The 17861-nt window shown below is 40.9% G+C and overlaps 1 protein-coding gene across 1 annotated transcript; it reads right to left on the bottom strand.

Moving 5' to 3' along the window:
- Window positions 1-551: 551 nt before the first annotated feature.
- On the bottom strand, window positions 552-16386 carry LOC144632178 (uncharacterized). The gene is made up of 5 exons (XM_078490779.1): window positions 14975-16386; window positions 11316-14211; window positions 6241-6550; window positions 4051-4765; window positions 552-3461 (listed from the first exon to the last, which is right to left on the bottom strand). The coding sequence occupies exons 1-5, from the start codon at window positions 15675-15677 to the stop codon at window positions 940-942; spliced, it is 7146 nt and encodes a 2381-aa protein (XP_078346905.1). The 5' UTR covers window positions 15678-16386; the 3' UTR covers window positions 552-939.
- Between the last annotated feature and the right edge of the window lie 1475 nt (window positions 16387-17861).

The following is a 17861-nucleotide window of genomic DNA, read 5'->3' on the forward strand; positions in this document are numbered from 1 at the left end:
AAAGTACTTGTTATGGAAACAAAACAACAACTACGACAAACAACAACCTGCAAGCAGACCTTCCAAGGTCTCCGAATCACATGACTGTCAGTGGTGAAAGCCAGAAGGGAACTTCTGGCATGAAGCTGGAAGTGCTGAGTGCTAAAAACCAAGACCAGGCTAGCTTGGTTTTTCAGGGAATGTAAGTACCATGTTAAAGAGGGCTCCCAAAACAACATGGCGCAGACTGTAGAAAAAACTGTATAAAGGCAACTAGCTCAATTACAGCCGGAGCACCGATCAAAATCTGCCAGGTAGGGTCGCCACATCGGCATTATGGACAGGAAGTAAGTAAGAAAGCAAGTAACATCCACCCCACCCCAAACCCTTCGCGCAGAGACGTTGACTCGCAAGTACCCTGCCCTATCAACAGACTGGGAACAAATATATCTCATTGACTCTTCCCTTTACTGTTACTAAGGACACAAAATAAGGGAATTCCACTGAATACAATCTGTTGAATAACATTAAAGGAAAATGAGACGTTTAATCCCCTCTGCACCCCTCAGAAAATCAGTGTTCAATAAATTTAATTCGAGAGCTGATTGCGAAAGCACAATAAAAGTAAAAACACAGTGCATACTTATGATTACAACAATCTTGGAAAACCTCAGTCATTGTCTTCAAATACAAGAGTAGAAATGCGGTTTTTTTTATAAAACATAACTATAAAAACTATAGCCTGCGTCGCAGACGTAACCTAACCCCGGTCAGGATTTAGTTTCGTCTGCGGCGCGGGCTATAAAAACTACAGTACTCAGCTTTTAACTGAGTAAGGTATCTGAAACAATCTTCTTCGAATCTATATCCATAATGACTGGTGAACAACTTTATAATATATACAAACATCAATGTTGTCTGTTTCTAATTTCTTCTTTACCACCATCGTTCTCATGATGGCTAATAGAGTAATTCAAGATCGGGTTTCTCATGTTTCAAATCTGCAAGACATTTCTTACCGGTACTATTGATCTGATCACCAAACAGATAAAGTTTGGTTACTTTACAAGTTGGTGATTGTAACACTTGACACAGGCTGACAACACCAGCATCAGTGATCCGACTGTTCGTCACACTTAGTAAGGTTACCTGACAGGTTGATAATTGTAACGCTTGACACAGGCTGACAACACTGCCATCAGTGATGTGTTCACCATGCAGATATAATGCAGTTACTCTACAGGTTGATGATTGTAACGCTTTACACAGAATAGCAACACCGGTATCAGTGATCTGATTGCCACCCAGATTAAGTGTGGTTACTTGACACGTTGACGATTGCAAGGCTTGACATAGGCTGACAAAACCGGCATCAGTGATCTCATTATCTCTCAGCCATAGTTTGGTTATCTGACAGGTTGATGATTGTAACACTTGACACAGACAGAAAACGCCGGCATCAGTGAACTGATTACTATCCAGAACAAGTGTGGTTACTTGACAGGTTGATGATTGTAAGGCTTGACACAGACTAACAACACCGACATCAGTGATCTGATTGTCACGCATATTTAGATGATTTACTTTACAGGTTGATGATTTTAATGCTTCAGATAGACTGGCAAGACCAACATCGGTGATATGATTATGTTGAAGTATCAGTTCTGTTAATTTACTTGAAACTAACCCTCTAATGCAATCAATACATTCGTCATCTAACCGAGAACGAACCAAGCACAGTTCTGTAATGGCACAAAAGTCGTTCTCTAATGATTCACAAACTCGTCTTAATCCAGTCTGTGATAGATCTCTTGAAACCGTGATTATCAACCTTTTAACAATAAGTGACTGGTCACAAAATGTTGTATTCGCTTCTTCTTCATTCACTGCATTGATGATATCTAATAAAAATGATGCTGCAACACAGTCCGCATCAGTTAATCCAAAAAAATGAAGTCGTCCCTCAAGCAAAAAGAATTGACAGTGATGGTTCTTTATGATATTTTTAGCGAACTCTTTGTCTTGATATTCAAAGAGACACTTCGCTGACAGAAGGATGTTGTTAGTTTTTGGATTTTGTTCAAGTAGTAATTCCTTCATAAATTTGTCAGTGTCTCTTTCCTTGGATAAAATTCCAGCTATGAACTGGATAACCATTGAAGATACATTTTGTCTGGAGGGAATCTCTTTCTTCTTTACAAACCAACGAGATGCCAAATACTCGTGGATTGTAAGATGAGTGAAACAAAAATATTTCGTCACTTGCGAAAAAGATTTCATGAAAGGAGGGCCACAATGAAGAAGACCGCTCGCTCTTAGGCTTTCAATTTCTTGTAAACCAAACTTTTTCATGTCTTCTTCGACAAAAAGAAACCTTTTCTCTTGAAGCAACTGAGCTGCTAGCTCTGAAAGTTTGTCAATAGTAACTTCGGAAGGAATTTCCTTTTTGTTATGGTCCTGTACAAATCTGTTGACAACTTCAGAATAAAGGTCACTTGTTCTGACTGGGAGAGCATCAGTGCTCAGCATGTCTTTCTTTAGAATGTACTCCATGTAGGAACACATCAGGAAACAGAGTACGGGGATGTGGGCAAGGCTGACAAGATTCTCATTCTTCGCGATGTGATCAAGAACAGTGTTCTTCATGTTTTCGTTTTCTTTGAAATACTTTCCAATGTATTCTTTCACCTGTTGTTCGGAGAATCCTGTAATTTCTACGTATCTATCAAAGTGAATTCCATCAACATTATCGGATTCATCGGACCTTGACGTTATCATAACAACCGAACCTCTCAAAATCTTACCTTTAATTAGCTTGGCACACAGTGCGGCCACTGGCATTTTCTCGTGAACGTTATTTGGATACTGTTCATCCAAATCACTAGCGATGTAATCTTGTTGTGAATACTCGTCATACCCGTCTATGACAATCAAAACCTCCTCAGAATGATTGACAATGTATTCAAATAAAGATTCATCAATATTTGAGTGTTCATCCAGTACTGAGGAACGATTCAAGATGTCTCTCAGCGACAATTGGTCATCTCCAAGTAAATTCAACTGACGGAAAGTCAGCATGTACGCAAACTTAAAATCAGGGATTTCTGCATTTATTTGCGCCTCAAATAATTTGTCATCAGCCCAATCTCGAATCAACTTTTGAGAAAACAGAGTTTTCCCAATCCCTGCTTTCCCAGTGACAAGAATTGATTTGGGATTCTGGTTTTGACCAGTAGCAGGGATGAATATATCTTGACAGTGCTTGACTCGATGAGACTCACTCACTTTACCGTACTGACGAAGGCGTTCCTTTCTTCCCACATCAAGACCTTTAACGGGCTTTCTCCCATGTTGTATGAGAAGATTGGTGAATATTTCATCTGTTTTCACATAAGAAATGGTGGGAAAGGCCATTGATTTAGTCTGGAACTCCGTTTGGCTTTTAATTGATGCCTTTAACGAGCTTGTGTAGGTAGTTACACCTGACAATTAAAGCAAACAGAAAGAAGCATTAATTGTACACCGAGTTAGAATATACCTTAGTTTAGTGCTATATTTTACATCAGTAGCCTTCTACGTCTGTCAGTTGATCTACCCAATTACACCCTTGAGAAACAAAATTTATTAAACGTCCCGGCTGTAGTATGGTGACTGGCTGGAAAGCCATCTTCTATCCATGTTTACTTCTTAATTAAGTTTTAAAAGGTAATTGGTACATGCCCTGTCAAATCACAAATTACATTTTAGCGTTTGACATCGCAAACCTATAAGAGGCGGCCTGGCCTAGTGGTAGGGCGCTGGACTTGTAATCCGGAAGCCCCGTGTTCAAATTCACCTCCCTGCCACTCGATGGATTTGTCTTTGGTCGTCCCCTATTTAACTCCTTCAAGCGTTGTAAATAGCCAACTGGACAGCCTCCTGCCAGTTGGGGTTTTAAACAAGTTTATGTTAGATTTTCAATATTTGTTTATTTGTTTACCGTGTCCACAATAAAAACAACAGTGCTAAATACATTGACACTTAAAGAAAGTGATTTAATTTTTATTTATTCTTTTTATTTTAACTCCTAACCTTCAACAGTTGATTTGCTCTCAGGAATCACGACTAATTCTTTCAAGTCATCTAGCTTCCTTCCTAACTTTTCTTCAATTTCATCTAGCCTCTCCTTTATGCTGATCTCATCTTTTACCCATTGTTTAAGAAGCTCGTGGTAGTGTTCTTCAAAATCAGGATCCATGCATTCATTCTTTAGATCATCAATGGCATCTTGGTAACATGCTCCTCCCAGTCTCACCAATGCATCTTGGATGTCCTTCCAGTATTGGCTGAACATTGCATCATCAACTGAGGCCTCGCTGGCGTGACCGTAAACTGTGTTTCTGTAACACTTGATGCGAACGATATCTGCTTCAAGGGTTGTGTCTGTCACAGAAGGAAGACTGTCCCAACCAGTAGCCGGCGGAACAAGACCACAAATATTCCTAAGCAGGACCATGAGCAGAGTAATGTCAAAATTCTTTGATGAAACTGACGATTTAACGGCAGGATACAGTTTGCCCCATTGTAAAGGATTCAGAACTCGTTTCTTTCGAAGTGTTTGCAATATAGTGTGTACTGAAGGAGTTGACAACACGGTGTCCAGGCTTCCTGGCGGACGCTTCTTGTCGAATGTCTCCCTAAGAACACTTGCACCCACATCTACCAGAAGCCGACACAACCGGGCATAGTTGGTCGTTTCTTTAGTGGAATGAAATGTTGGAGCTGCTGAAGCCATGGATAAGGACTCCTACAAAACAGATGTTTTGAAAATAATTTTCAGATGTTAGCAGAAAATGAGCACTTTAGCCTGACAAGTAGTCCCTCGTTTTTCATAGCGTTAGCCGAGGAGGCGAGCACGCCAGCGGGCGAAAATCACTTCACAGGAGGAAAAACAATTAGAGCTGGTCTGGCGAGTCTAGAGCTGGAGCAGTAAAAGTCAAAGTTAAAATAACACAAGTTGTTACTAAGCTGTACAGTTGTTTGGGATGTTTGTGGTCAGTTGTTTTTTATGACCGGTGAAGTTGACTTGTGATGACTTGTTTTCGCCTATCGTTGGGGCTGGATCAAATTTACACGCAAGTCGATGCAAGTTTCACACCGTTTGGCTATCTAACGCAAGTGAACGCAAGTTGATCGCATGTCTTCTTTTCATTTTAACTGCACGGGATTACAAAACCCATAGGTTTGCAATGGCTTTTGGCTTTACAACTTGTGTGCACTTGCGAGTAAACTTGCAAGTCCGCTTGGCCAGGCCTTGACAATCTTCTGTTTGTGTGAAAACCGGTAGGTTTTTTTGGCAAATGGTATTATATACATATAGCTTTTTTTACAGGTCATGTAGAAGAATTACAGCAATCGTGACGAGCTAACGTTAGTAATCACTATGGCGAGGCTGAGAACAACAACATAGAATGCCAAACGAATTTGTACTAAAACATATCTATCAGTGTGCAGGGTTATTTTTCTTTTCTTTCTTCTCCGTTAACAAAACGAACTGGACATTTGAAAACAAATTGCACCACTAATGGACATATGGGGTAATATGCTGTAACTCTTACTTTTGCTTCATTTTTTGACACTTTTGATCAATCCTAGCTGTTAGTATTCCCTCGAATTATCTCACTTAATTATTTCTGTATTAGCAGTAGCCGAGTAGCAGTAGCAGTAGCAGTAGCAGTAGACTAGCAGCAGCAGTAGTAGTAGTACTAGTAGAAGTAGTAGCAGCAGCAGAGGCATTAGTGGCAGTAGTGGTTGCAGTGGCAGCAATATCAGCCGTGGCAGCAGTGGAAAGAGTGGAAAGCAATGAGTGAAAGCAATAGCATCAGTTGAAGCAGTAGCAGCACAGGAATCAGTGGCAGTAGAGGCAGCAATGGCACCATTGACAGCAGTAACAGTCGAGGCAGCAGTGGCAGCAATAGCAGCATCGGCAGTAGCAGTAGCAGTAACAGTATTAGTATTAGTAGTAGTAGCAGTAGCAGTAGTAGTAGTAGTAGTAGTAGTAGTAGTAGTAGTAGTAGTAGTAGTAGTAGTAGTAGTAGTACTAGTAGTAGTAGTAGTAGTAGTAGTAGTAGTAGTAGTAGTAGTAGTAGTAGTAGTAATAGTAGTAGTAGTAGTAGTAGTAGTAGCAGCAGCAGCAGCAGAAGCAGAAGCAGAAGCAGAAGCAGAAGCAGTAGTAGTAGTAGTAGTAGTAGTAGTAGTAGTAGTAGTAGTAGTAGTAGTAGCAGCAGCAGCAGCAGCATCAGTGAAAGCAGTGGCAGCGGAGGCAGCAGTGGAAGGAGTGGCACTAGAGGCAGCAGAGGAAGCAGTGGCAGCAGTGGAAGCAATGGCAGCAGTAACAGCGGAGGCAGCAGTGATAGCGGAGGCAGCAATGGCAGGTGCAGTAGGAGCAGTAGCAGTAGCCGTAGCAGCAGTGGCATAAGTAGCAGCAGTAGCTACGTCTTCTCGCGAGTTCTCCTCCAACGCACGCAGTATTTGTGTTTGATCGTTTCGGCAGCCCGAGACGTGTTGCGATGGTATTACGTGACTCTGTTTACTTTCGTAAATCAGAAGAAAAGAGGGTATTGTCTTTAGACAAGTATTTAGATGTCGAACGAAGTTTAGACTACGAGCAGACGCTGAGTTTTCTCAGCTTCGGTCACCCCAAGTTCTGTCGACTGGGCAAGCGCGCTTGCGAGAGAATATCTTATGAGGAAAGTTTACGACGCGAAGAATGGTGGGTGGGAGGAAAGAGAGAGCATTTTTCTTCTCGTGGAATGATTTTCTTGCGACCTCGCGTGTCGCGTTTCCTCGTGCGCGTAACGAGCTCAAAGAGCTCAAAGAACGTCTGCGTAGGAAGCTATGCTTATTATTATTTCGCCTTTCTTCGTGCGAAGCGATTTTCTCGCGCGTTTGCGTGTCGTGTCTCCTCGTGCAAAGTGATTTACTCGCGCGCCCGCGTGCTCTCGTGAGGGTCTACTGAATAGACTTTGCAGAATAAGAATATCAAGTTCACTCAAAGGCAAGGGGTTTTGTTATCAACAAAACGTTTACAAGTTGAACGTTCGATCAGCAATCAATTAATCCACAGCAATCGAATGATGAATGCATTAAAAAATCAGCTAGCCCTCGCGGCGAGATACAGCGTACTCATTCCACAAACCGTTTATTGATTATTAGCACGGAGATCGATATTCTTTTGTAGCATAGGTTGATTATTTCTTCAATCACGAATCGAACCTTACATAATAAAAAAACCGCAATGTGCCTTAGCTTTTTGCTCACACCGACTGCTAATTTTGAATTCGCTTAAAATAGCCCAAAACGAGGAGCATAAAACACAGCAAGTGTTCGCGGTCCCTTTAGAAATGGAAGCGCTTTATTCAAGACGAAATGCAATAAGACAATAGTGGAAACCTTGAACGGCTAAAGTAAATGCAAGCGACGAGCTTACACGAGCATGAACGACCAGTGTTCGGTAAAACATGGTACACGTGAAGGATACCAGTGAAAACATATGCAATCACGCGATTTCTTTCAAAACTCTACTGATCGATCGGTCGAACGTTCGAATAACATACGGCAAGTACACTAGGAACCGCTTCGCCTGATTTCCTAGAAACAACAACTTTGCTTTCGCTTTTTGCTCAAGATGTGTTTATGAATCCGACTGCTTATTGTGGCTCAATGGCTCAAAAAACGAGGAACGTGTCGCGAATTAACACAGAAAAACTCGGTTCGCAGCCGCTTCAGAAGTGAAAGTTTATTCAACAAGAAATACAAGTCTTACCTTGAATGGTTGATCCTGAACTCCTCGATCGATGTGAATGACCAGATAGACGTGGCTCGCTTGCGCTCAAACTCGAGAGAAAATGCCAAATGATATCTCGTAAAAAGGCTTTGTTCATTTGAGTTAAAATACCACTGGATCTGGAGAAACAATAAGCATAGAGCGCTGCTTAGGAGAAGCAGACAAATTAAAGGTGTGGTATTCAGTAATTTAAAGCTCTACAAAAACAGGAAATGCAACCTTTGCCCTCCCTTTAATAAATGACAACAAAACAATCAAATGACTAAATAATCCGAAAATGCCCTCGTGTAATACTTGAAGACACCATTTATTTATTTATTTTTAAACAAAAGAAAGTGGTGCATTTTTATGTATACTTTTCCTCTTTTTTGTGCCCGAGTGAATAAGGGATACGCAAATCCGCCCGTCCGTGTTATGTTTTTTGGCCCAATCCGTCGAGCAGCCACTATTTTTTTAAAGTCCTGATCTGCTTTACTGGAAATCCAATTGAAAACTGTTTCAAATATTACAATTTTTAAATCAAAGCTAAAGACATATTTCTTTCAGAAAGCATATGACTTGTTTTAATATTTTTAATCTTTTATCGTTGTAGTTTTTTTAAAATATTTTTAACAGTTTGCCTTTTTTATATTTTAACTTACGATTTTAACTTATCTGTAAAGCGCTTTAGAATAATTTTTATATAATTTTAGCGCTATATAAATTAGATTATTATTATTATCAGATTATTACAACGGACTGTCGATGTAAATTTTTTTTTAATCCAGATTTTTTATGCCGATTTTTTTTTCGTGACATTCTCCTGCATTCTCCATCATTTCTTGTTTATACTATGGTAACGTTACAGCATTATATATACAGGTCAAAAGGTTGTTTACGTCTCGACAAAAGAAATTGAAGATGAACACAACTTAACGTAAACATACCGACCAACTCCAACCAAAGTTTGCGTGATGCGAACTTCATTCATTGTGGGAGCAGGGATGGCGCAGTGGTGAGAGCGCTCGCCTCCCACCAATGTGGCCCGGGTTAGATTCCGGCCCGGTGCCATATGTGGGTTGAGTTTGTTGTTGGTTCTCGTCCTTGCTCCGAGGGTTTTTCTCCGGGTTCTCCGGTTTTCCTCCCTCCACAAAAACCAACACTTCTAAATTCCAATTCGATCGGGAATTCGAGGGCCACAGGTTTATCAGTCGAAGACTGTTACGTGCAACCCTCGCAAAACAAAGTTGATTTATTCATGATCCATGATCCGAACTTCAAGACAGGCACGACATCTGGACCTCTCTTATCAGCTGAACCGCGGGTCTGCCATTAACTCGAAATCTGTGAATCTGTTCATTTTTCATGGCAGGAAACGAGTAAACGAGATGTGACCCTAAAACCTAAAGCTTTTTCTCGTACTACTGTAAGGTGGTTTATACGTATCGGCAAGAAATTTCAAATCCATTCAGGTGGAAAAGCGACATTTAAATCCCTGATCAATATAATGCCTCGCCTATCCTTAGCTAAAGTGTTAAATTTCAAGAAGAAAAGTCAACTAACCTTTCAAGTTCTGTTTATCCCTTTCTCTCCGCGTTGCTTTTAAAAAAACTGCATGCAATAACCATCTTCACTAAGGCACCGTCCACACTAATCCGGATAAATTTGAAAATGCTTTTTTTTTCTTCGGTTTGGCCAACCGCTCACATTAATCCGGATAAATTGTCCACCGAAAACGGATTGAAACTTTTCGAAAACACTCTTCAAAGTGGATTTATTTGAAAACGCCGGCTCTGCGCTTTAGTGTGAACAGAGTTCATTTTGAAAACGGACTTTTTCGAAAACGCTCTTCAAAACGCATTTTATCCGTTTTTTACCAAAAAAGAAGCGTTTTCAAATTTATCCTGACTAGTGTGGACGGAAAATATGTTATACGGCGTTTTCAAATTTCTACATTTTCCATTTTATCCGAACAAAAGAATATGATCCGGATTAATATGGACGGGGCCAAGGTTAAAAGGGGAAATTTTATCCCCTCACAAACACGCATCTGAAGAGAATAATTTTTGTTACGCGGCTGAAATTTCTTTGTGACACAATAAAGAAGGAAAATCCGCGCGTGCATAAAATCAGCCAATCAGATTCGTTCTTGATGGCGCGCGCTTCTCACAATTCTCGGTCTCAGGCTCCTCGCTTTGCACGCTAGGGTAAGAAATCGAGAGCTTTGGAATCAAGTAACAATTGCCTAAAATGTTAAACAGGACCACACCTTGAAAATGGAAAGTTGTTGCTCATTTCCTATTTATAAGACCTTTTCAGCCTCATGAGGCAGTTGGAGGCGCGAGCAAGTACGGGGGAAGCGAGAGCGCATGCGTTTCACCAAGGAGGTAAGCGAGGGTGAAAAAATACTACCCCTTAAAAGCAGCGTTGAACTCTTCGACTAGAGATAACAAAAATGTTTCTTGCTTTTGCTCTACGTTACTGCTCCCCCAAAGTATCCACAAGTGCCAGATCGACTGCAATTAACGAAGGAAGCAAATTTCCGTTTGTCCGGCCGTGGAAGCTTGTTGTTCGTGCGCTATTCTTCGTTTTTTTCCATCCACGATCCAGTGAACCACCCCACCTCCCTCTTTCGAGTGAGGGGGGGGGGGGGTACACTCATATACAAGCTACATGAGTATGTGCCACTGTGAAGAATATGGTTTCCAAACAGTTTAGTCTAGGATAGAGTATAGAAATAAGAGATTTTTGGTATAGAATAGGGTGTCATTTACCGGGAAACTGATCAGTAGTACGAATAATTAAGTCCAGAATAGGAATAGAAATTCAAAAGAAAACAAGGCTTTCCTAAACGTAAATAAAACCATCGCGGCAAGATTGTTGACAGATGGTATTCCATTAAAAACACTAATACTGTTACAGTTCTAAAAATGCAAGTATGAGATAGGGTAGGAATTTTCGGTGTCTAGCCTTAGCTAGTATAGAGCTCCAAATCAGCTGAACATGGTCTGGTATAGGGTAAGGGCTTCAGAGTTCCCATTGGCACATCCCTCATTAATTATTCATGAGGGTGCAAACCAATCCCAGCACAGTATTCAGATCACATGTACACAACTGTAAACCCCAATACAAATCAAACGATAGAATAAACTTGATTAACTTGATACAAACTCCTGCTCAGCTTATCAGTATTCATTAACTTTTGATACAGATCTCTACTGATTCGCATAACAATAGTTTGCACTCCATTTATTGTTTTCATTTTACAAGTAGAATAAAATATTCGCGCCCGATCTGTATGAGTGTTTGCAATGGCTCGCCTACCGGTTCGCCATCGAAAACGCCCATACAGATCTCCCGCTCATATTTTATCTACTACATAGAATACTTAGTTTTAAACTGAGCAAGGTATTTAAAATTGTAGCCGAATCTCTATACACAATGACTCGTGAACGTCTTTATGACATCTACAAACATCACTATTGCCTGTCTTTTTTAATTCCTGCTCTACTACTATCGTTCTCATAATGGCTAATAAATTAATTCAAGATCTGGTTTCGTATGTTTCAAATCTTCAAGACATTTCATGCCAGTATTAGTCATCTGATTACCAAACAGATTAAGTCTGGTCACTTTACAAGTTGGTGATTGTAACGCTTGACACAGGTTGACAACACCCTCATCGGTAATCTGATTCTGTACCAGACTTAATGAGGTTACTTGACAGGTCGATGATTGTAAGGCTTGGCACAGGCTTACAACATCGGCATCATTGATGTGATTACCATTCAGATGTAATGTGGTTACTCTACAGGCCAATGACTGTAACGCTTCATACAAAATGGCAAAACCGGTATTACCGATCTCATTGTCATCCAGAGCAAGCGTAGTTAGATGACACGTTGTTGATTGTAAGGCTTGACATACGATGAAAACACCGTCATCAGTGATCTGGTTTTGTCCAAGATCTAGTGAGGTTACTTGACAGGTTGATGATTGTAACGCTTCACACAACAAGGAAAGACCGAAATCAGTGAACGGATTCTGTACCAGACCTAGTGTGGTTACTTGACAGGTTGGTGATTCTAACGCTTGACATAGATAGAAAACACCGGCATCAGTGATCCGATTGCAATCCAGACCAAGCGTGGATACTTGACATGTTGATGATTGTAAGGCTTGAGATAGGCTGTGAACACCGGCATCAGTGATCCGATTGCAATCCAGACCAAGTGTGGTTATTTGACACGTTGATGATTGAAAGGCTTGACATAGGCTGACAACACCAGCATCAGTGATGCGATCATCATTAAGATAAAGTTCGGTTACCTGACAGGTTGATGACTGTAATACGTGACAAAGACAGAAAACACCGTCATCCGAGATCTCATTACCACTCAGATCTAATGAGGTTACTTGACAGGTCGATGATTTCAAGGCTTGACACAGACTTGCAACGCCGGCAACAGTGATCTGATTGTAACCCATATTTAATTTCGTTACTTTACAGGTTGATGATTTTAATGCTTCAGATAGACTGGCAACACCGACATCGGTGATCTGATTATGTTTAAGTATCAGTTCCGTTAATCTGCTTGAAACTAATTCTCTAATGCAATCAGCACATTCGTAATTTAACCCACAAAAAGGCAAGCACAGTTCTGTAATGGCACAGAAGTTTTTCTCTAATGAATCACAGATTCGTCTTAATCCAGACTGTGATAGATCTTTTAAAGACGTGAATGGACGATAATTGATTATCAACCTTTTAACAGTAAATGGCTGTTCACAAAATGCCCGATATTTTGTATTCGCTTCTTCTTCATTCAGCGCACTGATGACATCTAATAAAAATGAAGCTGCAACACAGTCCACATCAGTTAATCTAGAGAACTTAATTTGCCTCTCGTGGTCAAAGTATTGACGTTGACGGTTCTTTATGATATTTTTAGCGAATTCTTTGTCTTGATACTCAAAGAGACACTTCGCTGTGAGAAGGATGTTCAAAGAAGATGGAAATTGTTCAAGTAATTCCTTCATAAATTTGTCAGTGTCTGTTTCTTTGGATAAAATTCCAGCCATGAACTGCATGACCATTGTGGATACTTTTAGTCTGGAGGGAATCTTTCTCTTCTTTACAAACCAACGAGATGCCAAATATTCGTGGATTGTAAGATGAGTGAAACAAAAATATTTCGTCACTTGCGAAAAGGATTTCCTGAAAGGAGGACCACAATGAAGAAGACCGCTTGCTCTCAAGCTTTCAATTTCTTGTAAACTAAACTTTTTCATGTCTTCTTTTACAAAAAGAAACCTTTTCTCCTGAAGCAATTGAGCTGCTAGCTCTGAAAGTTTATCAATAGTAACATCGGAAGGAATTTCCTTTTTGTTATGGTCCTGTACAAATCTGTTGACAACTTCAAAATAGAGCTCACTTGTTTTGACAGGGAGAGCATCAGTGCTTGGCACTTCTTTCTTTAGAATGTACTCCATGTAGGAACACATCAGGAAACAGAGTACGGGAATGTGGGCAAAGCTGACAAGATTCTTATTCTTCGTGATGTGATCAAGTACAGTGTTCTTCATGTTTTCGTTTTCTTTGAAATACTTTCCAATGTATTCTTTCACCTGTTGTTCGGAAAATCCTGTAATTTCTACGTATCTATCAAAGTGAATTCCACCAATATTATCGGATTCATCGGGCCTTGACGTTATCATAACAACTGAATCTCTCAAAATCTTACCCTTTATTAGCTTGGCACATAGTGCGGCTACTGGCATTTTCTCCTGAACGTTATTTGGATACTGTTCATCCAAATCACTAGCGATGTAATCTTGTTCTGAAAACTCGTCATATCCGTCTAAGACAATCAAAACCTTCTCAGAATAATTGACAATGTATTCAAATAAAGATTCATCAATATTTGAGTGTTCATCCAGAAATGGAGAACGATTCAAGATTTCTCTCAGTGAAAAACGGCCATCTCCAAGTAAATTCAACTGACGGAAAGTCAGCAAGTACGCAAACTTAAAATCAGGGATTTCTGTCTTTATTTGCGCCTCAAATAATTTGTCATCAGCCCAATCTCGAATTAACTTTTGAGAAAACAGAGTTTTCCCAATACCTGCTTTCCCCGTGACAAGAACTGATTTGGGATTCTGGTTCCCGCCAGTAGTAGGGATGAATATATCTTGACAGTGCTTGACTCGATGAGATTCACTCACTTCACCGTACTGACGGAGGCGGTTCTTTCTTCCCATATCAAGACTGTCAACGTTCTTTCGTCCATGTTGTATGAGAAGATTGGTGAATATTTCATCTGTTTTCACACTAGAAATGGTGGGAGAGGCCATCAGTTTAGTCTGGAGCTCCGTTTGGCTTTTAATTGATGCCTTTAATGCGCTTGTGTAGCGTGAGAGAGTTACACCTGATAAGCAAACAGAAAGCAGCATTAATTTCACACCGAGTTAGAATTTAGCTTAGTTCAGTGCTATCTTTTTGGGGAAACAACATTAACATTTAAGTGACATCAACCATAAACTGTATTACTGTTACTATATATTTTTTTGGAGTTTTGTGCTTTTCAATACAGTCAAAATGAATACATGATCGTGCAAAAAAGCTACCTTGTTGTGTTATGTTAAACCACCTTGTATACATTCAGTTATTGGTGGAGGCAGCATGGCTAAGTCTGATAAGTCGGGTTTAGGGTGTTGGTCTTGCAATTCAGAGTTCACAGTGTCTAGTCCAACATTTGCACTCATTTACACTGCTTAGATACACGTAGCGGGGGTATTTACCCTTGTTGCGACTGTTTTTTGTTGTTGGCTCAATTGAGCGTAATTGGATAAGGAATCCAAATGATGTTACCTGAGAAACTGTTACATGGAAGGTCGGTTGTGATTTTTGCTGCAAAACGGTTGTTGCCCTTAGGTTATTAAGTTTACTTATTTGTTTATGTTTTTTCGGCTTTTCTCAGTAGATCAGTAGCCTCTTACGTCTGTCAGTTGATCTACCCAGTTACACCCTTGAGACTCAGAAATTATTAAACGTCCCGGCTGTAGTGTGGTGACTGGTTTGAAAGACCGACTCCATATTTACTTCTTAATTATAAATTTATGAGATAATGCTATGTGACCCTTCAAATAATCTTATACATTTTAGCGTTTGGAACATTAAATACTCCTAACCTTCATCAGTTGTTTTGCTTTCAGGAATCACAATCAATTCTTTCAAGTCATCTAGCTTCTTTCCAAACTTTTCTTCAATTTCATCTAGCTTCTCCTTAATGCTGATCTCATCTTTAACCCATTTTTTAAGAAGCTCTTGGTAGTGTTTCTCAAAATCAGGGTCCATGCATTCATTCTTCAGATCATCAACAGCAACTTGGTAACATGCTCCTCCCAGTCTCACCAATGCATTTTGGATGTCCTTCCAGTATTGGCTGAACGTTGCATCATCAACCGAGGCCTCACTGACATGACCATAAACTGTGTTTCTGTAAAACTTGATGCGAACAATATCTGCCTCAAGGGTTGTGTCTGTCACAGAAGGAAGACTGTCCCAACCAGTAGCCGGCGGAACAAGACCACAAATATTCCTTAGCAGGACCATGAGCAGAGTAATGTCAAAATTCTTTGAAGAAACTGAAGATTTGACGGCGGGATACAGCTTTCCCCATTGTAAAGGATTCAGGACTCTTTTCTTTCGAAGTGATTGCAATATAGTATGTGTTGGAGGAGTTGACAAGACGGTGTCCAGGCTTCCTGGCGGACGCTTCTTGTCGAATGTCTCTCTCAGGACACTTGCACCCACATCTACCAGAAGCCGACACAACCGGGCATAGTTGGTGGTTTCTTTAGTGGAATGAAACGTTGGAGCTGCTGAAGCCATGAATAAGGGCTTCTAAAAAACAGACGTTTTAAAATATTATTCAGATGTGAGCAGACAATGAGCACTCTAGACCGTATAGAAGTCCTTCGTTTTTCATAGGGTTAGTCGAGAAGGCGAGCACGCAAGCGCGAGAAAATCACTTCACACGAGGAAAAACAACTAAAGCTGGGCTGGCTAGCATAGAGCTTGAGCAGGAAAAGTCAAAGCAACACTAAATACAGTTTGTTAGTAAGCTGTATAGTTCTTTGGGATGTTTGTGGTCAGCTGTTTTTCATGACCAGTCACGACTTGCGACGACAGACTCGCGCTCACTTATTGTCGCGGCTGGATCAAATTTATACGCAAGTCGATGCAAGTTTCTCAGCGTTTGGTCACCCAGCGCATGTCAACGCAAGTTGATCGCACGCCTTCTTTGAATTTTGGCTGCACGGGATTACAAAAGTGGTGGAAGCAGTAGCAGCAGTGGCAGCAGAGGCAGCGGTGGAAGCAGTAGCAGCAGTGGTAGAAGAGGCAGCAGTGGCAGCAATAGCAGCAGTGGAGGCAGTAGCAGTAGTGGCAGCAGAGGCAGCATCGAGTGGCAGCAGAGGCAGCAATAGCAGCAGTGGCAGTACTGGCAGCAGTAGCAGTAGTAACAGCAGAGGCAACAGTGGCAGCAATAGCAGCAGAGGCAGCAGCTAGTGGCAGCAATAGCAGCAGTAGCAGTGGTGGCAGATGGAGCAGCAGTGGCACCGATAGCAGCAGTGGTAGTAGTAGCAGTAGTGACAGCAGAGGAAGGCAGTGGCAGCAGGAGCAGAGTAGCAGCAGTGGCAGCGGTAAAAGCAATAGCAGTAGTGGCAGCAGTAGTAGCAGAGGCAGTAATAGCAGCAGTGGCAGCAGAAGCAGTAGTGGCAGCAATAGCAGCAGTGGATGCAGTGGCAGCAGATGCAGCAGTGAAAGGAGAGGCAACAAAGGCAGTAGTGGCGGCAGAGGCAGCAGCGGCAGCAATGGCAGCAGTAGCAGCAGCCGTAGGAGCAATGGCATCAGTAGCAGCAGTAGCTTTATTTGTACTGGAGGTAAACTATCCATCAGCATTGCAAAATGCTTGTGTCAACAGATGTCCAGTGAGATAAATCATAGAGAGGATTAAATTATAATGATGAAAAAGGTGAATTACAAAAACATTTACAATATAATACTAATTTACATTCATAATTACTTTAAAAAATATTAGTATGTACAAAAATAAAAATAAAAAACGGAAACTCAAGATGAGCATCTAGGTTAAGAATGATTGTTTCTTTTAAGTATCTAAACAGTTGGTGGTTAAAGGAAGATAGTTTAGTTCGCTTAGTTTGCATGCTCTGGCATGCGTAAAGGTCCTTCTTCCTGATAACGTTTTTGCCTGTGGTACCTTTTTGCTTCTTCTCATGTGAAGTGATTTTCTCGCGCCCTCGCGTGTCGCGTTTTCTCGTGCACGTGACGAGCTCAAAGAGCGCCTGCTTAGGAGGCTACGCGTCGCGTCTCCTCGTGCGAAGTGATTTTCTCGCGCACTCTCGTGAGGGTACATTAAATTACTCAAAAGCAAGGAATTTTTGCATTTATTATCAACAAAACGATCAGCAGTCAATAAATCCAAAGCAATCGAATGACTGGCATTAAAAAATCAGCTAGCCGTCGTGGCGAGATACAGTTTACAGCCCCGACTTTATTTCTTTCACAAACTGTTTAAATAGCACGGGGGCGTTCGCTAAAACAGCCCAAAACGAAAGCGTAGTACGCCAAAAACACAGCAAGCAGTCCCTTAAGAAACGAAAGAGCGTTATAGTCAAGACGACACCTTGAACGGCTTACATCGATGCAAACGGCGAGCTACAGGAGTACTAAACGACCAATTTTCGGTAAAACATGGTACAAGTAAAGGATACCAGTGAGAACACATGCAATCACGCGATCAACTTCAATAAAACTCGTTCAAAACTCTACTGATCGATCGAACGTTCGAATAACATACGACAAGCAGGATCTGCTTCGCCTGATTTCCTAAAAACAGTAACTCTGCTGTCGGTTTATGCTCACTCAAGATGATTCTATAAAACCGACTGCATATTTTGAATTCGCTAAAATAACTCAAAAGACGAGGAACGTGGCACGAGGGTACACAGCAAAACTATTCGCACCATCTTGCGAAATCAAAGTTTACTCAAG

Source organism: Oculina patagonica, chromosome 12 (genome assembly GCF_052425735.1).
Source record: "Oculina patagonica isolate OP01 chromosome 12, crgOcupat, whole genome shotgun sequence".
NCBI lineage: Eukaryota > Metazoa > Cnidaria > Anthozoa > Scleractinia > Oculinidae > Oculina > Oculina patagonica.